General features: G+C 42.3%; 1 protein-coding gene across 1 annotated transcript; it reads left to right on the top strand.

The window, feature by feature from the left end:
* The first annotated feature begins 457 nt into the window (after positions 1-457).
* LOC141074055 (uncharacterized) lies at positions 458-5053 on the top strand. The gene is made up of 2 exons (XM_073561573.1): positions 458-479; positions 2977-5053. The coding sequence occupies exons 1-2, from the start codon at positions 458-460 to the stop codon at positions 4500-4502; spliced, it is 1548 nt and encodes a 515-aa protein (XP_073417674.1). The 3' UTR covers positions 4503-5053.
* Positions 5054-27385: the final 22332 nt, after the last annotated feature.

The raw sequence follows: 27385 nt of genomic DNA, 5'->3' as shown, positions 1-27385 counted from the left end.
GAGTGTGAAGAAAGAGGAAGTACAGATGAAAGGCGTGAAGAGAGAGTTTTGGAGCGAGAGCCAGAAGGGAGGGAGGAGACGGGAGGGCTTGAGAGAGCAGCGGAGAAAGAGGTGGGGGGGAGTGAGAGACGTGAAGGAGGAAGCGAGGAAAGAGCAGAGGGAGGAGGGGGAGCTGGGCGCTTCCCCTTTCCAGCATCCAGGGCGGGCATGCTGGGACTTGCAGTACTCGCTCCCTGTAGGGAGGGGCGCGGAGCACCACAGGCAGCACAGGTCTCCTTGTACAATGGATTCTGCTGAGAGCAGACTTCACACACCCAGTATTGCCCTTCACCATAGGGTGGAGGTGCAGATGGTTTCATACGTTTTGCAAAGTTGTACACATAAAAATCATTTCCTGGTGTGTCCACATATCTCTCAGTGGCTCCACACCGATGCAGGTCCGCTGCTACTCGGAACCATGCGGTGGCTTCATTTAGCAGGTTGGCATCAACTAATTTTCCCTTTTTCTGTGTTAATATATCCTGCCATTCTGCTGCTTGCAATCTGCCCTTCTGATGGATTTCACATATTGTCATGAGCAGTCTGTAATTTTTAAAAAATTTAAAGGAAAAAGGAAAAATTTTAAAAAGATTTTTAAAAGGACAATAAACCAAAAACTTGATAAGATCAAAACGTATATAAACTGTAGAAGAACCACTCAGAAAAAAAACCCAAAAACCAATACTATGGAAAATAGAGGGAAAAAGGAAAGAAAAAAAACACAAAAGTTGGTAAACCTTGGTAAAACGCTCCAAAAAGGAAATAAAAGTCCAAAAACTAGTACAGCTTCCAACAATAAAAAGTGTTAATGCAGAATGCAGGCACCCAACTTCCTCTTTTTATGCTTGCGTCTCTGTAAAATCTGAGAACAATGGAAAACCAAAAAGCAGACTGTGACTACAGTAATATACTCAAAATGACAATGACGCAGCTTTCCCGAAAATTCTCATACGGCAGTAACAAAAACCACTACCAAAAATGCAAGATAAAATTATGCAAACAGCAGAGTGTAAATCAAAATGTGACAATCTGGAAAATATGTATATCAGGGACACACCCTACAGGCAAAAAGATGAAGTGCAAAAAAGACTTTAGACTTTCCAGTCCCGGGTCTACATGGAAAGCAAACGGCACATCACGGGGTAGCAAACACTGAGACGTCCGGGGAGAGAGATCAAAAGCCCTTGTTTTGCGACTCGTATGTGAAACAGCTGCTGGTAACCGATAACTGCCAACCACACCGGGTGCACTGCGCTGGTGACCCGGGAATGTTAACACGTTGTACCGGATACCTGGGCCGGCTTCTCCTGTCCTTTCCTGTGACCAGGTGTGTTGGTGGCAACCTGTCAAGTGGTTTGGCCTGCAATATCTCCCCTAAGCTAACACCACCGCGTGGCCTGGCGTGGGCGCTGTTGTCCCTTCCTGTGCACGGGTGTTTGTTGTGATAGCTTGATGTGAGATTTGCCTTGTGATAACTCCGTAAGGCCCCACCACCTGTCCCTGGGCAAGGCTTCTCCTGTCCTCCCCCTGTGTCCAGGTGTATTTGTGAGGACCTATCTGAGTGGGTCAAACTCCCCTTTTATCGGTCTCCCATCAACCACAAACACAAATCTGCCACAATTTTCCACCAACTCTCTCACCCGGATCTTAGACACACAGGACCACAGCAGACACTTAGCTTATCCCAGGGTTTAGATAAGGGTGGACTTTTTACACTCTACCTGGGATACGGTGGTGACCACACCTGACCGGCTAGGGGTACAGACCCGGGCTGGACACGGGACATTCAGGCAAGATGACAGAATTTTCTTACCTTACTTATGGAGCTGCAGCCTCCGTCCCGTGGGCCAGGCCCATAACGGCACCCCCGTCTTTCCGGTCAGCTGGGTCCCCGTGCGTTTCGTCCACAGCCCCACGTTGGGCGCCAGATTGTTGTAGAAATTTATATGGGTAGATTTACCCCTGTGCGTACTGTGGCCTGCCCAAATTAGACAGTCTTATTGAGCGCTCAACTGGAAGAAAAGAACTGTATACAGAGACAGCAATCGATTCTTTCAATGCTCTGTAGCTTTATTAAGCATACCTATATTTATAGATACGTGTAGGAAAGGGAGGTTATCTGATTAACATAAAGGCTGAACTTCTAGTTTAATTGGTCAGTTTGAATACATGAACATATATGGAAGAGTTTACCAAAAAAGCTGATTCTAGCAATATAATTTACGGCCTATTGTTCTGCAGTGTCAGCATGTTCTGGTATCGGCTGGCACATCTGGCCTTACTTCCACATTTCCTATGTCTGCTAGATATTTCTCAAGTTGTTTGTCCAGACAGGTTTCATGGGGTCAGATCAGCTGCAGTAACCTGTAAAAAAGTTCAAGACAGCTATGATTATATCTCTATGCGAGCATATATGAATATAGAGTGTATATATGGAGTATATATGGCGTATATAGCATGCATGTGAGATCTATATGAAATATACATATATATTTCCATAACACTAACAGTAACCCTAACTGTAACTCAAACTTTAGCCCAACAGTATCCCTAACAGTAACCCAAACTTTAGCCTAACAGTAACCTTAACTATAACATTAACTGTAGCCTGGCTTATCTGGTTTTCTATTGACAGATGATGGACCTGAGTGGGGTCTTGTTTTTGTGGGATGAGAATTGGTATTATTTTCGCCTATATAACATTGATTGGTTTCTTTTTATTCAATATTTGGGAGGCAGAATGAACAAACAGTTGAACACCACACACTACTGGTTCATCCAACAAGGTTTTCTATTAGACTGTGAACTGTCATTGTCTTGGTAAATAATTAAAGTTTTTTACATAGCTTGCCATTTTTATGGACAGTTTAAGTAGAAATGTTCAAAAATATAAAACTCAAGGATATTTTATTAAAAAAAAATGTTTTTTTATTTTAGCAGATGACTGTACCAGGAGATCAGACGGACAGCTGACATCTTCAATTTTTAAATCTGATGATCTTGAGATCCTACAAGATACAACTGAAGTGATTGCTGTTACTCCAGATATATCATCATCTATTTACAGCAAAGATCTGTCTGATCCTATGAAACAGGTCCAACCTTCTGTTTCATTACTTACTACTAAGGAAAATCAAAGTCACAAAAGAGGCATTAAAAAACAAACTGGTCCTAAAGCAAAGAAGTCATTTTCATGTTCAGAATGTGGGAAATGTTTTAACAAGAAATCTCATTTTGTTACACACCAAAGAACACACACAGGGGAGAAGCCTTTTTCCTGTTCAGAATGTGGGAAATGTTTTATAAATACATCAAATCTTATTGCACATCAGAGAACTCACACAGGGGAGAAGCCTTTTTCATGTTCAGAAAGTGGGAAATGTTTTACCTGGAAAAAACTATTGGTTAATCACCATAGAATTCACACAGGGGAGAAGCCTTTTTCCTGTTCAGAATGTGGGAAATGTTTTACAGATACATCAAATCTTATTGCACATCAGAGAACTCACACCGGGAAGAAGCCTTTTTCATGTTCAGAATGTGGTAAATGTTTTAGCTGGAAAAAACTATTGGTTAATCACCATAGAATTCACACAGGGGATAAGCCTTTTTCCTGTTCAGAATGTGGGAAATGTTTTATAAATACATCAAATCTTATTGCACATCAGAGAACTCACACAGGGAAGAAGCCTTTTTCATGTTCAGAATGTGGTAAATGTTTTAGCTGGAAAAAACTATTGGTTAATCACCATAGAATTCACACAGGGGAGAAGCCTTTTTCATGTTCAGAATGTGGTAAATGTTTTAACCGGAAATTAGATTTGGTTAATCACTATAGAACTCAGACAGGGGAAAAGCTTTTTTCCTGTTCAGAATGTGGGAAATGTTTTACTCAGAATTCAAGTCTTGTTACACATGAGAAAATTCACACAGCAGAGAAGCCATATTCATGTTCAGAATGTGGGAAATGTTTTAACTGGAAATCACAATTGGTTAATCACCATAGAACTCACACAGGGGAGAAGCCTTTTTCCTGTTCAGAATGTGGGAAATGTTTTAACTGGAAGTCACAATTGATTAATCACCAAAGAACTCACACAGGGAAGAAGCCTTTTTCCTGTTCAGAATGTGGGAAATGTTTTAACTGGAAATCACAATTGGTTAATCACCATAGAACTCACACAGGGTTGAAGCCTTTTTCCTGTTCAGAATGTGGAAAATGTTTTAACCAGAAATCAGATTTGGTTAATCACCATAGAACTCACACAGGGGAGAAGCCTTTTTCCTGTTTAGAATGTGGGAAATGTTTTAACTGGAAATCACAATTGGTTAATCACCATAGAACTCACACAGGGAAGAATCCTTTTTCCTGTTCTGAATGTGGGAAATGTTTTAACTGGAAATCACAATTGGTTAATCACCATAGAACTCACACAGGGGAGAAGCCTTTTTCATGTTCATAATGTGGGAAATGTTTTAGCAATAAATCAGATTGTGTTAAGTACCAGAGAACTCACACAGGGGAGAAGCCTTTTTCCTCTTCAGAATGTGGGAAATGTTTTAACTGGAAATCACAATTGGTTAATCACCATAGAATTCACACAGCAGAAAAGCCATATTCATATTCAGAATGTGGGAAATGTTTTAAATGGAAAATAAGTTTTGATAGCCATCAAAGAACCCACACAGAGGAGCAGCCTTTTTCCTGTTCAGAATTTTGGGAATGTTTTAACAATAAATCAGATTGTGTTAAGCACCAGAGAATCCACACAAGAGAGAAGCCTTTTTCCTGTTCAGAATGTGGGAAATGTTTTAGCAAGAAATCAAATTGTGTTAACCACCATAGAACTCACACAGCAGAGAAGCCTTTTTCCTGTTAATGTGGGAAATATTTTAACCAGAAAGCGCTTCTTGATCACCATCAGAGCAGTCACACAGAGGAGAAGCCTTTTTCATTTTCTTAATGTGGGAAATGTTTTACTTGGAAATCAACTGTTAATAAACATCAGAGACGTCACATATAGGGGAGAAGTCTTTTTTTGTTCATAATGTTGGAATAGTTTTAATCAAAATTGAATCTTCTTAAATGGGTTGTCTCTTGTCATTCCTCATGTTTTCTGACAAAAGGATAAAACTAAACCTTATTAATTCCAAATGTAAAACTATACCCATAATTCACCCCCTGAAGGTTAATCAATAGGTGACTAATAGAAAAACATGTACCCCACATCTCAGTATATAGGGTGAGGTGATGTATTGACACTCACTCTCCAAGCCTCTAATTTCTATGGATTTCATCGTCCTCACTAAAGGCTTCATCAGGAGACTAATATTGACCTATTTTTTTTTTTTAATTCGTTTATTGAACCATAAACAAGTGTACTGCATACATACTGGTATATAATGTTAAGCATAATATAAATACACATATATTTCACACTGCATTAAAATGTACAGCAAAATGTAAATACCAGTTGCATACAAATAAAGCAAAACATAATATGCATTAAATCACAGTGGCCTTGTGTTATTATTCCAGTGATGAGATCTACCTGACTACTAAATCATACCTACATCTACGAGAACAAAAAAAAAAAACTATTCCGCAGCCTACTTCCACACACTTAGTTGTTTATTATGTGACATCTACACTCTGCAAAGTAAGGTGAGAGGAATTCCACCTCTCCCATATCTTGTCGAATTTACCTGGGCACCCTCTATTCTGATATAACGTGCGCTCATATGGAATAATCGAGTTTACCAGGCTGATCCAGGACTCGAGAGAGGGAGATGAACTCCTCATCCACCGCAATGCCAATACCTTTCGTGCCATAAACAGTGTCTCTCTTAGGAATATCCCAACATATTGACCCCATGTCTCCTCATCCCATACTCCAAGTAGACAGACCAGTGGCTCAAGGGGAACAGGAATTTGTACCAGAGACGTCAGTAGTGATGTCACTTCCCTCCAATATTGTGCAACAACCGGACAACCCCAGATCATATGAACAAAGTCTGCATCTATTGAGTGACATCTCAAACATTCCGACGATTGGTATCGGCCCATCTTAAAGAGTCGAGTTGGAGTCAAATATGATTGATTTATAATATATAACTGTATCATCCTGTTTTTAACAGACGGAGATACCTTGATCGATGACTCTAGAATTTCTTCCCACTCCTCTCCCTGTGTATCTGGGATGAGCCTTTCCCACTTCTTAACGGAGTCTATGGTGGATTCTGTCCCTATTGACAACAGATATGTATATAGAGAAGAGATGTGACCCTGGGGGCCCTGTGATTTAAGGATCCCTATCAAGGGTAGAGATGAAATAGCATTATCTGTGCCTATACATCTCATATGTGATTGAAACGCTGATCTTAGCTGTAAATAATGAAAGAACTGAGACCTCAGGACACTGCGATTAATTTGTAATTGTTCAAAAGAGATCAAAGTTCCACGGTCATACAGATCGCCTATCGTAGAGACACTATATTGAGCCCAAAACTCGGCAGATGGATGTTCAAGTAACGCCGGAAGGTAACCATTATTCCATAGGGGCATCTCAGCTACAATATCCTCAAATCCAACCACCCTCTTGATCTGTTTCCATATTGATCGTGCCAGACGAAGCAGGGGCAGCAGTTGTGAGACATTTGTTTTCCTCATTTCAAAAAATCCAAACGGGCAACTAGTTTGTGCGGCATGAAGTAAATGGTTTTCAGAATTAGGTAGGTGACCGCCGGGTATCCACATGCTTATGGCTTTGGCCTGCCCAGACAAATAATACAGGAAGAAATCGGGTAACGCTGTCCCCCCTCCCTTCTTGGGCCTCTGCAAAGTGGCTAGCTTAAGTTTGGGCCTAGTTTTCCCTCATATAAAAGATGTAATTTGGGAATTCAAATTAGCGAAAAAGGATCTGGGCACCACTACAGCATTATGTTGAAGAAAGTAGCTAAGTTTGGGGAGTAATATCATTTTATTTAAATTAATACGTCCGGCCACAGACAGTGGAAGTTTACCCCAGATCGCAAATTTGACTTTAACCATCTCCTGTAGCGGATATATATTAAGGTGCAAATCAAGTTTACTGTCTTTAGAAATATGGACACCCAGGTATTTAAAACTGGTTACAATGGGTAGCAAGGAGAGAGTCTCAGGTCGTGGTATTGGAGCATGGGAAAGAGGCATCGGAGCAGATTTCCCCCAATTTATATATAGGCCAGAAAATTTACCAAATTTATTTATAATAGTGATCACTCTTGTCAGGGTTTCCTCCGCTTTGTCCATAAATATCACCATGTCGTCAGCATATAGGCCCATGGTGTCTGTCCGACCTGCTATTTCTATACCAGCAACATTAGGGGAAGATCTTATACGAATTGCCAGTGCCTCCATAGCAAGAGCAAAAAGGGCCGGGGAAAGGGGACACCCCTGACGAGTTCCCCTATGCCGTGAAAATGGCTCAGATATGGAATTATTTACAATGGCCCGGGCCTTAGGCTTCATGTACAAAATACTGACCCATTTTTGAAATCTATCACCGAATCCATACCTCTGCAAACATGCACGGAGAAAAGGCCATTCAAGAGAGTCAAAGGCCTTGGCCGCTACCATCGATACCAATGCCCATTCATTGTCCTGCACCAGAGAGCTATATTGGACCACTGACTGGACTCGTCTAATATTAATGGAGGTGCTCTTACCATGCATAAAGCCAGTTTGGTCAGAGTGTACAAGATCTAATATGACTAAATTCAACCTCTTGGCCAAAATTTTTGTAAAAATCTTATAATCCACATTTACCCATGATATGGGCCGATAAGATCCACAATCTAAAGGATCTTTCCCCTCCTTTTTAAGAACTATTATATTGGCCTCATAGAAGGATTCCGGCATGCATCCCCCCTCCCAAATCCCCTGAAACACCGTCAACAAAAGAGGCGCCAGTATCTCCTGGTATTTCCTATACAGTTCAACAGGAAAGCCATCCGGGCCAGGGGCCTTCCCAGAGGCCATATCCTTTATGGCATCCTCCACCTCCTCCAGAGTAAATTCAGCATCCATAAAGGCCTGTTGGGAAGGACTCAGCGTAGGAAACTCCATATCTGACAAGTAATTTAGACACTCCCGGCCGTCCATATCAGTTTTAGAATTATACAATGAACTATAAGGCTATGTGCCCACGTTGCGTGTTAAAACGCACACCAAAAACCGGACTCCTTTCCAGAAATTGCGCATTTTTTTCCGCGCGATTTCACCGCGATTATGATCGCGATTTTGCAGCGATTTTCGTGTGCGATATTCAAGCACTTTCCAAGCGATTTGAAACATCGCTTGGAAAGTGATTGACAGGTTGGTCACACTCGTCAAACATAGTGTTTGACAAGTGTGACCAGGTTTTTACTATTGAGGCCACCTATGCGGCATCAATAGTAAAAGATAGAATGTTAAAATGCTAAAAAAAATAAAAAAAATCGGTGTATATTTACCTTCCGGCGTCCCGCGCTGCATTCCTGGGCCTCAGTGTTCCCAGCGATGCCTTGCGAGACCTGTGATGACGTAGTCTCGCGTTGCTATAGCGATCTCGCGAGACCGCTAGAGTCACGCGAGACTACGTCTCACAGAACCGTGCTGCAAGGCATTACTGGGAACGCTTAGGCCGGGAATGCAGCGCGGGACGCCGGAAGGTAAATATACCCAGATTTTTTATTTTTTATTTTTTTTTTTACAGGGGTATGGTACCCAGGGCCTGGAGGACAGTCTCCTCTCCTCCACACCGTGGGTACCAACCGCACATGAGACGCTTAACTTCCCGCATGGTGGGCATAGCCACATGCGGGAGGTAAGCGATTCTCATGCATTCCTATGGGTGCGGAATCGCGGCAATTCTTTGCGATTCCGCACAAAAGAATGAGCATGCTGCGATTTTTTCCGCGATGCGATTCTGCTGTGGAAAAAAGCGCAGCATTAGCACAGCATGTGCAGAATGCCATAGGAATGCATGGGGGGCGTTCTGTACACGATTTTTAAACGTTTTCGTGCCGAAAATCGCGGCAAAAATGCTTAAAAATCGCTACGTGGGCACACAGCCTTATAATCAGAAAAACATTTCAGAATTTCCTCCGTTGAAGAAACCAGAGTACCATCCATGTTGCGAATCTGTAGAATTGTGTTAGTTGTATTATGCTGTCGCACCAAATCAGCCAAGAATTTACTCGCCTGATTCCCCATTTCAAAATAAGATTGTCTAGTAAAAAATAGTTTACGTTTAGTTTTAGTATCAATGTATTGAGTATATAGCCTTTGAGCAGTCAACCACTCCACCCTATTGCTGTTAGTTTGATCAGATACTGTATATAGGCTGCCTCCGAATTTTTCAGACGTTGCTCCATCTCGCCATCCTCCTCCGATGTCACCCGTTTAATATAAGAGATCGTAGAGTATAAACAACCCCTCAGATAAGCTTTAAGAGTGTCCCAAAATATATTAACATTTCGGGGTTCAGGGTGGGACGAGACGAAGCAACGTAACTGATCTATCGATCTATCAGGCGATTTTATCAACTTCAGCCAAAAGGGTTCAACTTCCATGTTATCCTGTTGGTCGATGGGCCAAATTTAAGCTTAAGAACAACCGGACAATGGTCTGAAATCCCCCTAGTGCCATGTTCAATATTGTCAACGCATATCGCTAGGCTGCTGGATCCAAAAATGTCATCTATACGAGATAGGGAGCGTTTAATGGAGGAATGGCAAGTATACTCCCTTGTCTCAGGATGGCGCATTCTCCATAGATCTAGCCACCCGCTTCCCGCCATGAATTGTGACAGCTGGGATGTAACCGGGGGGGATGTCCCGTTCCGCACCCCATCATCCAGCCTCAGCTTATCTAGATGATTATGCATCACTAGTGTTGAGCGATACCATCCGATACCCTAAAATATTGGATCGGATGGTATCGGCCCGATACGAAAAAAGTATCGGGTATCTCCGATACCGGAAGTCCCATTCAAGTCTATGGGACTTCCGGTATCGGAATAAGAAAAACCCTTTTCTGTCCTTGTACAGCCTCTCGGGGGGGTGTACGGACCTTCCGGGGGTCTGTGCCGACTGCCCGGGGGTCTGTGCGGACTGCCGGGGGTCTGTACCGGCCTGCCGGGGGGGGCTGTGCCGGCCTGCCGGTGGTCTGTACCGACTGTCCGGGGGTCTGTGCGGGCTGCGGGGGTCTGTACCGGCCTGCCGGGGGGCTGTGCCGGCCTGCCGGTGGTCTGTACCGACTGTCCGGGGGTCTGTGCGGGCTGCGGGGGTCTGCACCGGCCTGCCGGGGTGCTGTGCTGGCCTGCCGGTGGTCTGTACCGACTGTTCGGGGGTCTGTGCAGGCTGCGGGGGACTGTACCGGCCTGCCGGGGGGCTGTGCCGACTGTCCGGGGGTCTGTGCAGCCTGCGGAGGTCTGTGCAGGATTGTCCGATAGGACTACAAGTCCCCTCGGGCGATGCCTGCTACCATGACGGTGATTGACACATTAGCCAATGATGGGACAGTAGTAGTCCCATCATCCGGCTAATGTGCTGAATATACAAAAAAAAAATACATACATACATACTACATACATACTACATATATACTACATGCATGCAACATACATACATATATACTACATATATACTACATGCAACATGCATACTACATATATACTACATGCATGCAACATACATACATACAACATATATACCACATGCATGCAACATGCATATATACAACATATATACTACATGCAACATACATACTACATATATACTACATGCATGCAACATACATATATACTACATATATACTACATGCATGCAACATACATATATACTACATATATACTACATGCATGCAACATACATACTACATATATACTACATGCATGCAACATACATACATACTACATATATACCACATGCATGCAACATGCATACTACATATATACCACATATATACTGCATGCATGCAACATACATACACTCACTGGCCACTTTATTAGGTACACCTGTCCAACTGTGTGTTAAGACTTAATTTCTAATCAGCCAATCACATGGCGGCAACTCAGTGCATTTAGGCATGTAGACATGGTCAAGACAATCTCCTGCAGTTCAAACCGAGCATCAGTATGGGGAAGAAAGGTGATTTGAGTGCCTTTGAACGTGGCATGATTGTTGGTGCCAGAAGGGCTGGTCTGAGTATTTCAGAAACTGCTGATCTACTGGGATTTTCACGCACAACCATCTCTAGGGTTTACAGAGAATGGTCCGAAAAAGAAAAAAAATCCAGTGAGCGGCAGTTCTGTGGCCGGAAATGCCTTGTTGATGCCAGAGGTCAGAGGAGAATGGGCAGACTGGTTCGAGCTGATAGAAAGGCAACAGTGACTCAAATTGCCACCCGTTACAACCAAGGTAGGCAGAAGAGCATCTCTGAACGCACAGTGCGTCGAACTTTGAGGCAGATGGGCTACAGCAGCAGAAGACCACACTGGGTACCACTCCTCTCAGCTAAGAACAGGAAACTGAGGCTACAATTTGCACAAGCTCATCGAAATTGGACAGTAGAAGATTGGAAAAACGTTGCCTGGTCTGATGAGTCTCGATTTCTGCTGCGACATTCGGATGGTAGGGTCAGAATTTGGCGTAAACAACATGAAAGCATGGATCCATCCTGCCTTGTATCAACGGTTCAGGCTGGTGGTGGTGGTGTCATGGTGTGGGGAATTTTTTCTTGGCACTCTTTGGGCCCCTTGGTACCAATTGAGCATCGTTGCAACGCCACAGCCTACCTGAGTATTGTTGCTGACCATGTCCATCCCTTTATGACCACAATGTACCCAACATCTGATGGCTACTTTCAGCAGGATAATGCGCCATGTCATAAAGCTCGAATCATCTCAGATTGGTTTCTTGAACATGACAATGAGTTCACTGTACTCAAATGGCCTCCTCAGTCACCAGATCTCAATCCAATAGAGCATCTTTGGGATGTGGTGGAACGGGAGATTCGCATCAGGGATGTGCAGCCGACAAATCTGCGCCAACTGTGTGATGCCATCATGTCAATATGGTCCAAAATCTCTGAGGAATGCTTCCAGCACCTTGTTGAATCTCTGCCACGAAGAATTGAGGCAGTTCTGAAGGCAAAAGGGGGTCCAACCCGTTACTAGCATGGTGTACCTAATAAAGTGGCCAGTGAGTGTATATGCAACATGCATACTACATATATACTACATGCAACATGCATACTACATATATACTACATACATGCAACATGCATACTACATATATACCACATATATACTACATGCATGCAACATACATATATACTACATGCATGCAACATACATATATACTACATATATACTACATGCAACATGCATACTACATATATACTACATGCATACTACATATATACCACATGCATGCAACATACATACATACTACTAGTGTTGAGCATTCCGATACTGCAAATATCGGGTATCGGCCGATATTCGCTGTATCGGAATTCCGATACCGAGTACCGATATTTTTTCAATATCGGATATCGGAATCGGAAGTTCCCATAATACAAAGAGCCACTGCTGTGGCTCTGATTGGCTGCCGAAATGACGTCATCATGATGCGCGGTCTGTGCGCATCATGATGCGCCGTTAGTTCGGGCCTTCCGGGGGGTCTATGCCGACTGCCTGGGGGTCTGTACCGGCCTGCCGGGGGTCTGTGCCAGCCTGCCGGGGGTCTGTGCCGACTGCCCGGGGCTCTGTACCGGCCTGCCGGGAGTCTGTGCCGACTGCCCGGAGGTCTGTGCTGACTGCCTGGGGGTCTGTGCGGACTGCCAGGGGTCTGTGCCGGTCTGCCGGGGGTCTGTGCCGGCCTGCCGGTGGTCTGTACTGACTGTCCGGGGGTCTGTGCAGGCTGCGGGGGTCTGTACCGGCCTGCCGGGGGGCTGTGCCGGCCTGCCGGTGGTCTGTACCGACTGTCCGGGGGTCTGAGCGGACTGCCGGGGGTCTGTGCCGACTGCCCAGGTGTCTGTGCGGACTGCCGGGGGGCTGTGCCGGCCTGCCGGTGGTCTGTACCGACTGTCCGGGGGTCTGTGCAGGCTGCGGGGGTCTGTACCGGCCTGCCGGGGGGCTGTGCCGGCCTGCCGGTGGTCTGTACCGACTGTCCGGGGGTCTGAGCGGACTGCCGGGGGTCTGTACCGGCCGGTACAGACCCCCGCAGCCTGCACAGACCCCCGGACAGTCGGTACAGACCACCGGCAGGCCGGCACAGCCCCCCGGCAGGCCGGCACAGCCCCCCGGCAGGCCGGTACAGACCACCGGCAGTCTGCTCAGACCCCCGGACAGTCGGTACAGACCACCGGCAGGCCGGCACAGCCCCCCAGCAGGTCGGTACAGACCCCCGCAGCCTGCACAGCCCCCCGGCAGGCTGGCACAGCCCCCCGGCAGGCCGGTACAGACCCCCGGCAGTCCGCACAGACACCTGGGCAGTCGGCACAGACCCCCGGGCAGTCGGCACAGACCACCGGCAGGCCGGCACAGCCCCCCGGGAGGCCGGTACGGACCCCCGGCAGTCAGCACAGACCCTGGGCAGTCGGCACAGACCCCCGGCAGGCCGGTACAGAACCTCGGGCAGTCGGCATAGACCCCCCGGAAGGCCCGAACTGACGGCGCATCATGATGCGCACAGACCGCGCATCATGATGACGTCATTTCGGCAGCCAATCAGAGCCACAGCAGTGGCTCTTTGCATTATGGGAACTTCCGATTCCGATATCCGATATTGAAAAAATATCGGTACTCGGTATCGGAATTCCGATACAGCGAATATCGGCCGATACCCGACATTTGCAGTATCGGAATGCTCAACACTATTCATCACCAAATTAAAATCTCCCATACAAATAACATGAGCATCTGGGTAATTCAGGGCGAAACGCAATGCCTTCTGGATAATGGACATATTTGCTGGAGGAGGGTTGTAAATACACAGGATAACATATTTCTGAGAGTCAATTAGCGCATGTACAAACACAAATCGTCCCTCAGGGTCTTTCCAGGCCTCCCTGGTCTCCCACCGAACATCTTTATGTATTAATAGTGAAACTCCCCTGGAATAGCTGGTGTGAAAGGCATGTATAAACCACTGTACCCATGGTTTTTGCACCCACCGAACCATATCCCTGGTCAGGTGCGTCTCAACCAGAGCCACAATATGAGGGCGATATTGTCTAATCTGTGAGAATACCTTAATTTTCTTTCGGGGGGGGTTTATGCCCCTTACATTCCAGGTCATAGAAATTAGCTCAGAACCCATTCCCGCCTATCTGGGTATGTTGCGCAGTGGTACCCGAACAGAATGCAGAGACATTACCTAGAGAACAAAGTTGGCATCGGCTGCGGCATTTATCTAAATACCTATAAAAACTAAAACCTTGAAAAGAGAAAACACAAAACAAGAACTTAGTGATGTAGAAGCACAGTCTCACGCCCCCATCAAAAAATAAGGAAGGGGATACCATCACTGAACACAGCGTCCGGTATTGTTGGTAACTGGATCCTTGCCGAAGAAGCTCCAATTAGACCTGTAACTGAAAGGATTCAAATTAACAGCCGTCACATTAGGATTCCTTCGCAGGGGATCCCCCATGGGACTGCAGCCACTCAGCCGCCTCCGCCGGATCTGTAAAAAACACGGAGGTACCTCCGTGATCAACCCGGAGCCGGGCCGGGTATATCATCGAGTACACAATGTTTCTGTCCCTGAGCCGTTTCTTGACCTCGATGAACTGTGCCCGCTGCTTCTGCAATTCCATGGAGAAGTCCGGAAAGATGGAGACGACAGCATTATTGAATTTGATGGGACTTTTTAGTTGTGCAGACGTAGAGTGGTGTCCCTGTCCTTACAATTGAGCAGGCGTGCCAGGAAAGGCTGAGGTGGGGCCCCCGGAGACAGGAGTTTTGTAAGGACCCTGTGGGCTCTTTCAATAGCGAACATTGGGGAGAATTCATCCCCCAGGGAGGTCTTAATCCAGTCCTCCAGAAACTGCTCAGGATGCTGACCTTCCGAGCGCTCAGGCAGGCCAATAATGCGGATATTATTCCGACGCATTCTATTTTCCAAGTCGTCCGCCTTTTGTTTCCAAGCATTCATGGAGCCCGCCACCTTCGTCAATTTGGCCTCCATAGGTGTAATGTTATGCTCCACCCTGGAAACCCTCGTCTCCACCTCCGTAATACGTCCCTTCATGGCCTGCATATCGTGACGAAGCCTCCCCACCTCCGTGTAGACATCCTCGATTTTCTCCATCAGGGATGTCCTGGTCAGCGAGATAGCCTGCATCAACTGCTCAGATGCCTGTTTGAGGGTCAACTCCTCCTGCTCCGTCTCCTCCTCATCCGCAGAAGGGCTATTTTTGCGTTGAACTTGAGAGGAGGTATTCCTAAGGAGTCGGGCACTTTCGGAGGGGTTGGGTCTTGCATACTCTTTTAATTTTTCTGCCGCTCCTGGCCCTTTAAATCGACTCATGACTGATTGCAATACGATCTAGTGAGGCAGTCAGAAATATGTACCCCGGACAATTCCCACCGCAGAGGGCAATCACAGCAGGGTTAATAATAGATATTATAGTTTCAGCATAGGCCGCAGATAGGAGGCTATATATAATCGTGAGCACTATTCATAAGAGTCCCTTGCGGCCAGGGGAGGGAGAGGGATCCCCACACAGACAGCAGTAGTGGGGGAGGGTGCTCAAAGCCTCCCTCAGTAATGGCACCAGCCAGCGCAGTGAGGGGTTAACGGAGGGGAGAATAACACGCAGGGTCCAATTTTCCAGGGCACTCACCACGTGTCCCCTCTATCGGTCTGCCAGTATCTTCACTGCCTGCGGTGCAGCGGTGTGAATCAGCGCCGCAGCTCTCAGCAGCAGAGCCGCGCGCCCAAGATGGCCACCACCTCGTGGAGGAGCAGGATCAGCCGCCCGCCTGCAGCAACCACCTCACGCTCTCTTGCGGGGCACCAGGGGGTCCCAACGTCCAGGGGGTCCAGATCGCCACCAGTAAGTTATGTAGAAAGGGGTCTAGATGCCAGGATTTCTTCAGGATTCTAAGGAGCTCTTTCAGCTGCGTCCTCTTCTGCACGCTACATAGCCACGCCCCCAATATTGACCTATTTTCAAGCGAGACTAAACAAAAAAAACTAAAATCATATTATCCGAAACAGTCAGAAAACTAGCCACATATTGGCAGATCCCAGACCTCAGACTATATACTGTGTAAGTTTATAAGCCCCTCCAGTGTCAGGAATAGAAAGTATGTGAAAATCCAGTATAATTCTTGTGTTTTTCTCCTGTAGGGACTGCCCTAGTTTGGTAATGTAACTGCTGTTAATTAGTAGTGCAGACAAATTGTCCTAGACTAAACTCAGTCTTCAGACGGCCCAATATGTACCACTCAGGGAAAACTTACCTGCTCCAAAGATCATTAGCAGCTTCTAACTAATGGCCATGCTGCGGTCTGTCAGGGAATGAGTGCAATATCGGTATAAAGACTAGGGATATGTGCAGTCATAATGTCTGGGAGATCTGTGCCATTATTTAGTATGAATATGGAAATTATCTCTGAAAGGTAAGTGTTCCCTGAGCGGTATATACGGCATTGTCACATACTATCTATTCCTGACACTGGAGGGGCTTATAAACTTACACAGTATATAGTCTGAGGTCTGGGATCTGCCAATATGGGGCTAGTTTTCTGACTGTTTCGGATAACATGATACATGATTTTAGGGTTTTCTTCGTCTAGTCCTGCTTGAATATAGTTCAATATTAAATAGTCTCCTGATGAATGAATGATGAATCCAATGAATATTCATTTCTCTTAAGTAGCGGCACACGTGACCGCCGGCAGCAGCAGGAAGCCGGTGACTGACACTGCGCGCTACCGAAGAGGAATGAATACTCACTGCTCTCTGTGCACACAGTCCCGGTGAGTGCTCCGGCAGCTGTGCTCTGTATATGAGCAGTGCATGACGTCCCTGCCATGTGCTGCTTACAAGCATAAAGCAGTTGCTGGCATCGGAGCAGGATGCTGTGAGGGAGCGCCGGGTAGGTAAGTGTAATTTTTTTAATGTATTTTGATGGGGCCATGTATACCAGGACTGGGATGGGGGCCAATCATACCAGAATAGCGATTGGGCCCTGCATAACAGGACGACATGGGGGCCCTGCATACCAGGATAAGGATGGGGCCAATCATACCAGAATAGCGATTGGGCCCTGCATAACAGGACGACATGGGGGCCCTGTATACCAGGATAGGGATGCAGCCATGCATACCAGGATAAGGATGCGGCCATGCATACCAGGACGAGATGGGGGCCCTGCATACCAGGGTAAGGATGGGGGCCATGCATACCAGGATAGGGATGAGGGCAATCATTCCTGCCAGGATAGGGATGAGTGATCCATGCATACCAGGATAGGGATGAGAGATCCATGCACACCAGGATAGGGATGAGGGAACCATATATACCAGGATGAGATGGGGACACTGCATACCAGGACAGGGATGGGGCCATGCATACCAGTATAGGAATGAGGGCCATGCATACCAGAATGGGGATCAGGGGGCCATGCATACCAGGGTAGGGAATATTAAGTACAGAATCGACCACATTTTTTGCTTTAATTTTTCTCCCTAATTTCCTGCTCTGAAACGGGTGCGTTTTATAGTTTACAAAATACAGCATATATATTTTTTTTTTCTCAGTGAACTCATTCCTCATGTTTGGCCTCATTAAAATAAAACCAGTCATACTCCACTGGCGTGCCGGCTCCACTTCAGCGGTGTTGAGACTCACTGTCCCGGGGCTTATGTGAGGTTCTCACATCACACGAGCCCTGCACCCAATCAGCGGCAGCTTCACTGTTCCTTCCTTCGGATGTATTGAACATCGAGAGGAAGCCAGGGCTGCGGCTGCTCTCTGACGGCCTCATGATGCTTGATTTGTCTGAAGGTGGGGACAGTGACGTCAGCGCTGATTGGGCACAGGGCTCACATGACGTAAAAACCTCAAAAGAGCCCCAAGAACACAAGTGCCGACACCACTGAAACGGAGCCAGCATGGGAGGTTTGTGGAGGAATGAGAAGGGGTTGTCCAACTAGTTGTTAACCTTTTCATCAAAAATCCCACACAGGGAAAAGTCATTATTATACCTAGAGGGCGAGAAATGAATGACAGGAAAATTTTGTTGACCTTCAAAATAACTCAGACGGGCAGAACCTATTGTGAGGTAGCACTGTCATTCAAGTAGGGGATACTCGCTCAGCAGCCACAAAATCAGATCCGGCACAGATTTTCCATAAACTCATAACAGTCCATGCGGTTTATTCTGCAGCATAAGCCCATAGCAGTAACATAAACTTCATAACATCAGTATAGCGTCCATGACAGAGTTCAGCTCTGTAATCCTTTAGCATACAGGTTAAGCAAATGTCCATTACATAGGCTCTTCAGCCTCAGTGTTATCTCACCCCGTCAGGGTCACTCATGGTTCCTTCACCATCATGCGGCAGACGTCCATTCCCTCCAGGGATTTACCAGGCACGTGCAGCCATTAACACAGGGTTCACTTACTGTCAGAAGGCAGCCCCATCTCACTCACATGGGACCTTCCACACTGGACCAACCAGGTCCCAGCATTCACCACATGTGACCTACCCTGGCCACATTATATGGTCCATAGCCGCGCCCATCGAGTCACATGACTATGACCTCATCACAGGTCCTTCAACCACTCACACTCTTTACAACAGTGTTCTTTAAACACACCCCCTGGGTGGGTTTGTAGGTAGCCAGGTCCGCCCATCTCTCTAGTTACCTAGAGACTTCTCCCTGACACATTGAAGCAACACCTCAGCAATGTCCTTGCTGATCAACACACATACATAAGTCTCCATCTCAAGGCCACCCACCTTGAGATACATAACCATCCTTCAGGATTCTGACACTCATCCTCTCTCTTGGGACATCCACACAGCGCCCCCTAGCGGACACAGTGGTTACTACACCACACTATATATATTATTCACAAATTGTACAAAAACATGATGCACGCGGCGTGCGTTCAAGGATGGAATATGATATGGGAGTTTTATAGGATAAATTCAAGGTGAGAATATTATATGGGAGTTTTATAGGATAAATACAAGGTGAGAATATTATATGGGAGTTTTATAGGATAAATACAAGGTGAGAATATTATATGGAAGTTTTATAGAATAAATTCAAGGTGAGAATATTATATGGGAGTTTTATAGGATAAATTCAAGGTGAGAATATTATATGGGAGTTTTATAGGATAAATTCAAGGTGAGAATATTATATGGGAGATTTATAGGATAAATTCAAGGTGAGAATATTATATGGGAGTTTTATAGAATAAATTCAAGGTGAGAATATTATATGGGAGTTTTATAGGATAAATTCAAGGTGAGAATATTATATGGGTGTTTTATAGGATAAATTCAAGGTGAGAATATTATATGGGAGTTTTATAAGATAAATTCAAGGTGAGAATATTATATGGGAGATTTATAGGATAAATTCAAGGTGAGAATATTATATGGGAGATTTATAGGATAAATTCAAGGTGAGAATATTATATGGGAGTTTTATAGGATAAATTCAAGGTGAGAATATTATATGGGAGTTTTATAGGATAAATTCAAGGTGAGAATATTATATGGGAGTTTTATAGGATAACTTCAAGGTGAGAATATTATATGGGAGTTTTATAGGATAAATACAAGGTGAGAATATTATATGGAAGTTTTATAGGATAAATTCAAGGATGGAATATTATATGTGAGTTTTATAGGATAAATTCAAGGTGAGAATATTATATGGGAGTTTTATAGAATAAATTCAAGGTGAGAATATTATATGGGAGTTTTATAGGATAAATTCAAGGTGAGAATATTATATGGGAGTTTTATAGGATAAATTCAAGGTGAGAATATTATATGGGAGTTTTTTAGGATAAATTCAAGGTGAGAATATTATATGGGAATTTATAGGATAAATTCAAGGTGAGAATATTATATGGGAGTTTTATAAGATAAATTCAAGGTGAGAATATTATATGGGAGTTTTATAGGATAAATTCAAGGTGAGAATATTATATGGGAGATTTATAGGATAAATTCAAGGTGAGAATATTATATAGGAGTTTTATAGAATAAATTCAAGGTGAGAATATTATATGGGAGTTTTATAGGATAGATTCAAGGTGAGAATATTATATGGGAGATTTATAGGATAAATTCAAGGTGAGAATATTATATGGGAGATTTATAGGATAAATTCAAGGTGAGAATATTATATAGGAGTTTTATAGAATAAATTCAAGGTGAGAATATTATATGGGAGTTTTATAGGATAAATTCAAGGTGAGAATATTATATGGGAGTTTTATAGAATAAATTCAAGGTGAGAATATTATACGGGAGATTTATAGGATAAATTCAAGGTGAGAATATTATATGGGAGATTTATAGGATAAATTCAAGGTGAGAATATTATATGGGAGTTTTATAGGATAACTTCAAGGTGAGAATATTATATGGGAGTTTTATAGGATAAATTCAAGGTGAGAATATTATATGGGAGTTTTATAGGATAAATTCAAGGTGAGAATATTATATGGGAGCTTTATAGGATAAATTCAAGGTGAGAATATTATATGGGAGATTTATAGGATAAACCAAATACCAACAGAAAATAAACGACCAAAACAAACATTTATCAGTAAAAATAACTCATCTTTATTAGGTAAAGTATGAAAGAATTGCACCATTTTCCGATACCCGTCGCGTGTCCATTTTTCATGATTTTGGGCTGGGTTTGGGATTATTTTTTGTGTGCCAAGCTGATGATTTTAATGGAGACCATTTTGGTGCAGATACGATCTTTTGATCGCCCGTTATTGCATTTTAATGCAATGTTGCGGCGACCAAAAAAACATAATTCTGGTGTTTTGGCTTTTTCTCGTTACGCCATTTAGCGATCGGTTTAAATGTTTTTTTTATATTGATAGATCGGGCGATTCTGAACGCGGTGATACCAAATATGTATATGTTTTAGTTTCTTTCTATTGTTTTATTTTGAATGGGGCGAAAGGGCAGTGATTTAAACTTTTATATATTTTTTATATATTTTTAAAAACTTTTTTTACTTTTGGCATTGTGAAGACTTACAGCATTGTATCTTAATTAACCAGACGACTATTTTTTAGCAAACGAAGAATAATAGAATGTTATCTGTATGTTGGCTTTAAATTTAAGTGTAGATTTCTAGTTGGTCAAGAAAACAGACTTTTGTTTGTGTAAGCCGGTAATATTGACTTTTATTGTGCGCTTATCCTTGATCACTAGTGATGTTTGCTGATATGCTAATTATACATTGTGTTATGGAGCCAGTTTGTTGACTTCTAAAGGAGAGAGAGAAAAACTATGAAAACAAACAAAAGCCAGCTCACCAAATGTAGACCGCAGACCTCGGAACTCCGTCTGGACTGACGTATGATCAATAGGAAAAAGCAATTAGCTCCAGCTGCGTGTAAAAAAATTTCTTCTTTATTTCAACATTAAAATTATGTCATCTTCATAGTATGCCATACACACGGACACGGCAACGCGTTTCGATCTGTAAGATCTTTTTCAGAGCCATAGAGATACACTGATCTCAGCTGCATATATACTGCATTTGATCCAATGACATGCACAAAAACAATCACATGACAATTAACTCATTAAAATTACATAACAATGTACAAAATAAATTAAAATACATGTTGCAAAAGAAAAATATTTATCTTTTCAACAATAATGAAGCATTAGGTCATTTCGTTTATTTAAACCATTCGGGGATCGGACATCTAGGTGATAAATCCAAAAAGCCTCTCTTGTTAACAGGCGTCGCTTTGAATCTCCGCCGCGGAAAGGAATTTTAACCTGTTCTATTCCTTGCACTTTGAAACTCAAGATGTTTCTAGCATGGTGCCTAATGAAATGCTGCGACACAGCTGATATATTACGATTCATGTTATTCGTATTTTCAATATCATGTAGATGTTCCCTAATGCGCATCTTCATTTTTCTAGATGTGCACCCTATATATGATAATTTGCAAATGGTGCAATCTATCTTGTATATTACATTAGTTGAATTACAATTAATATATTGTTTTATGGTATATTGCACTTTATTTGCCGCATCAGAGAATTTTTTTGTAACATTTGCATATCTACATGTTTTGCATTTTGTAGCTCCACATCTGAAAAAACCATTACAGGTTACCCAGGTTTTATTTGTTTTATTATAAACAGAAAATAAATTAGGTGATAATTTGTCTCCCAATGTAGGAGCTCTTCTCGATACTATATTAATACCTGGCTTTAATATATCTGCCAATTTACTATCTTCATATAAAATGGGCAAATATCTATTAATGATTCCCTTGATTTGTGGAAATTGGCGACTGAACTGAAAACAAATATACGGTTTCTTTCCAATAACTGCCTCATTTGCGTTGCCACCAGAAAAAATCATTTTATTACGTTTTTTATTTTTTACTATTTGTTGTGGTCGATTCAAAGACCAATCCGGATACATGCGATTTTTTAATTTTTTCTTTACATGTTCCAGTTCACTATCTAGATTACTCTCTTCACTACAATTACGTTTAACCCTTGTGAGTTCTCCTACTGGTATTGCTTTAAGGGTATGTTTATTGTGACTGCTGGTTGCATGTAAAATAGTATTCCCACTATAGGGTTTATGATGTGTTTTCGTAGAGATTATTTCCCCCTCAACACCAAATAAATCCAAATCCAAAAAAGATATATGTTCCATATTATGTTCATGCGTAAATTTAATATTATATTGGTTAGAATTTACATATGACATAAAGGCAGGTATGGCAGATACCTCTCCATCCCAAATTAATAGGGTATCATCGATATATCTGCCATACCATGCCACCTGTCCATAAAAAGGATTGGAATCTGAGAAAATGAATTCATATTCCCAAAACAACATAACCAGATTTGCAAGGGACGGTGAAAATTTTGCTCCCATGGCTACTCCCTTCAACTGTAAATAATAACACTGGTTGAAGGAGAAAAAATTATGTGACATCAAAAATATTACTACTTGCAAGATATAATTGATTAAATCCATAGAGTAGTTACTAAACCTTTTTAAATGAAATTGCAAAGCTCTTATTGCTAAATCATGAGGGATACATGTATATAATGATACTACATCGCAACTCAGCCATGAATATGATGACAACCACATCTTATTAGAGAACATTTGTAACACCTGTTTGGAATCTCTAATATAGCCAGGCATCCTCTGTACAAGGGGTTGCAACAATGTGTCGACCCATTGTGACAAATGCTCATGTGCTGAACCGATGCCTGAGACAATCGGTCGCATAGGAGGAATGCCGCAGCCTTTGTGTATTTTGGGTACTCCATATATGATTGGAAGCACCGGTTTTTTCACTTGCAGATATTCTGCCTGTTTTTTAGTAATGACTCCTAACTCCAAACCTTCCATGATAATTTGATTAGTTTTATCCCTAAATTGTTCTAAAGGGTTATAATCCAGTTTCCTGTATGTCAATTCATCTGACAATAACTCAATCATTTTATCATAATAATCTCTAGAATTTAGAACCACAACTACCCCACCTTTATCTGACATTTTTATAACAATATCTGTCATTGATTTTATTTCTCTTAGGGCTATAAATTGCTTGCCGGATAGATTTTTAAATTTACTATTTTTTTGATTAAACAAAATTTGCAATTCCTTCTCCACTATATCTTGAAATCGGTCCATACACTCAGATCTCGCGTGGACCGGATAAAAATAGGGATTTTTTGTGGAAAAATTTAATGACTGGTTAACATATTCCATGTCTCTATTTTTTTCTGTGTCCAAATCTTGTAAAGTTACCAATGACACCTGCTCCTGAAAGTTCATATGTAAAAATTCGTTAGTTATTATCTGAGTGTTGTCATCACATTCTCCTTCTTCATTCATTGTTGTTTGTGAATCATTCAAAAAGTGTTTTTTAACAGTCAAGTTCCGCATGAACTTATTCACATCTAGTATAGTTGTGAACAAATCAAAGTCCTGATCCGGAGCAAAGTTTAACCCCAAAGATAAGATCTCAATTTGATCTGGAGTTAAATCTCTGGATGAATAATTTTGCACATTCTTAATTACTTGGTCATATAATGCTTCTTGCGGGTAGTAATTCCTACTGCGCCTGTGGTGCTTGCGACCCCCGCGCCTCTTGCGTTTTTTGAAAAATGTTGGCCTATGTTCACACTGGTTGGTGCATTATCATCTGAAGCACTCAAGTAATTATCAGAGGAGTCCGGGTCTGATGATGTAAAGGAAACATGCGGTTTATTAGATCTAGCTCTTGAATATTTGCGTTTTTTATGAGCATGGCTATGTTTAAGAATGGACTTAGGAGATTTATCAAAATTAGTCCACTTGCCCCAGTCATATACTTTATTACTTGTGTAATCATTAGTATCTCGCACAAATTTTTTCTTTTTTCTGGTAATAACTTCTTCTTCCAAAGCTGAGACTTTCTCATTTATTTTTGCTATGGAAGAATCAAACCATGCCAATGTCTTATATTGCAGTATAGACGAGTTAACTGTTTCCATCTCCTGCTGAATGTCTTTCAGTTTAGACTCTTCCTGCCGAACAATCAGTTTCATTAAATTCTGAGAACAATTGCTTAGAATAGTATTCCATTGCTCTATGAATTCATCCGAGTAAATTGTGGTAGGAATTTTTTTAATTCGCAAACCTCTCGGTATCATTTCTTTGCTTACATAATTGTTAAGCGTTTCATGATCCCACCACAGTTTCATTTCCTGCATGCGAAGTTTTTCCAAACTAATCAGACATTCATTAAAGCCTGTAACACTGCTGTCTGGCTCTTGCTGATTAGAAAAAACCTCTGCAGCCTTTAAAGACCGATCCCTGTTCAGGTCTGTGGCCATATTAAAACGTGACCTCTGAGAATGCTATCCCGTGTAGGCAAGACGAAAATATTCTTGTATAAACAATGTTAGTACTTTAGATGTCCATCAATAGATAATGATCTGGGAGCAAGGCAGTCCAACCATAACATGAAAACAAACAAAAGCCAGCTCACCAAGTGTTCACCGCAGACCTCGGAGCTCCGTCTGGACTGACGTATGATCAATAGGAAAAAGCAATTAGCTCCAGCTGCGTGTAAAAAAATTTCTTCTTTATTTCAACATTAAAATTATGTCATCTTCATAGTATGCCATACACACGGACACGGCAACGCGTTTCGATCTGTAAGATCTTTTTCAGAGCCATAGAGATACACTGATCTCAGCTGCATATATACTGCATTTGATCCAATGACATGCACAAAAACAATCACATGACAATTAACTCATTAAAATTACATAACAATGTACAAAATAAATTAAAATACATGTTGCAAAAGAAAAATATTTATCTTTTCAACAATAATGAAGCATTAGGTCATTTCGTTTATTTAAACCATTCGGGGATCGGACATCTAGGTGATAAATCCAAAAAGCCTCTCTTGTTAACAGGCGTCGCTTTGAATCTCCGCCGCGGAAAGGAATTTTAACCTGTTCTATTCCTTGCACTTTGAAACTCAAGATGTTTCTAGCATGGTGCCTAATGAAATGCTGCGACACAGCTGATATATTACGATTCATGTTATTCGTATTTTCAATATCATGTAGATGTTCCCTAATGCGCATCTTCATTTTTCTAGATGTACACCCTATATATGATAATTTGCAAATGGTGCAATCTATCTTGTATATTACATTAGTTGAATTACAATTGATATATTGTTTTATGGTATATTGCACTTTATTTGCCGCGTCAGAGAATTTTTTTGTAACATTTGCATATCTACATGTTTTGCATTTTGTAGCTCCACATCTGAAAAAACCATTACAGGTTAACCAGGTTTTATTAGTTGTATTTTTAAGAGAAAATAAATTAGGTGATAATTTGTCTCCCAATGTAGGAGCTCTTCTCGATACTATATTAATACCTGGCTTTAATATATCTGCCAATTTACTATCTTCATATAAAATGGGCAAATATCTATTAATGATTCCCTTGATTTGTGGAAATTGGCGACTAAACTGAAAACAAATATACGGTTTCTTTCCAATAACTGCCTCATTTGCGTTGCCACCAGAAAAAATCATTTTATTACGTTTTTTATTTTTTACTATTTGTTGTGCTCGATTCAAAGACCAATCCGGATACATGCGATTTTTTAATTTTTTCTTTACATGTTCCAGTTCACTATCTAGATTACTCTCTTCACTACAATTACGTTTAACCCTTGTGAGTTCTCCTACTGGTATTGCTTTAAGGGTATGTTTATTGTGACTGCTGGTTGCATGTAAAATAGTATTCCCACTATAGGGTTTATGATGTGTTTTCGTAGAGATTATTTCCCCCTCAACACCAAATAAATCCAAATCCAAAAAAGATATATGTTCAATATATATATTGTCAGATGAATTGACATACAGGAAACTGGATTATAACCCTTTAGAACAATTTAGGGATAAAACTAATCAAATTATCATGGAAGGTTTGGAGATAGGAGTCATTACTAAAAAACAGGCAGAATATCTGCAAGTGAAAAAACCGGTGCTTCCAATCATATATGGAGTACCCAAAATACACAAAGGCTGCGGCATTCCTCCTATGCGACCGATTGTCTCGGGCATCGGTTCAGCACATGAGCATTTGTCACAATGGGTTGACACATTGTTGCAACCCCTTGTACAGAGGATGCCTGGCTATATTAGAGATTCCAAACAGGTGTTACAAATGTTCTCTAATAAGATGTGGTTGTCATCATATTCATGGCTGAGTTGCGATGTAGTATCATTATATACATGTATCCCTCATGATTTAGCAATAAGAGCTTTGCAATTTCATTTAAAAAGGTTTAGTAACTACTCTATGGATTTAATCAATTATATCTTGCAAGTAGTAATATTTTTGATGTCACATAATTTTTTCTCCTTCAACCAGTGTTATTATTTACAGTTGAAGGGAGTAGCCATGGGAGCAAAATTTTCACCGTCCCTTGCAAATCTGGTTATGTCGTTTTGGGAATATGAATTCATTTTCTCAGATTCCAATCCTTTTTATGGACAGGTGGCATGGTATGGCAGATATAT

This window comes from Dendrobates tinctorius, unplaced genomic scaffold, assembly GCF_039654945.1.
Source record: "Dendrobates tinctorius isolate UK_male_01 unplaced genomic scaffold, ASM3965494v1 ptg000322l, whole genome shotgun sequence".
NCBI classification, from domain to species: domain Eukaryota; kingdom Metazoa; phylum Chordata; class Amphibia; order Anura; family Dendrobatidae; genus Dendrobates; species Dendrobates tinctorius.
Note: the sequence above shows the minus strand (reverse complement) of the source record. Positions and strands in the feature narration are given on the sequence as shown.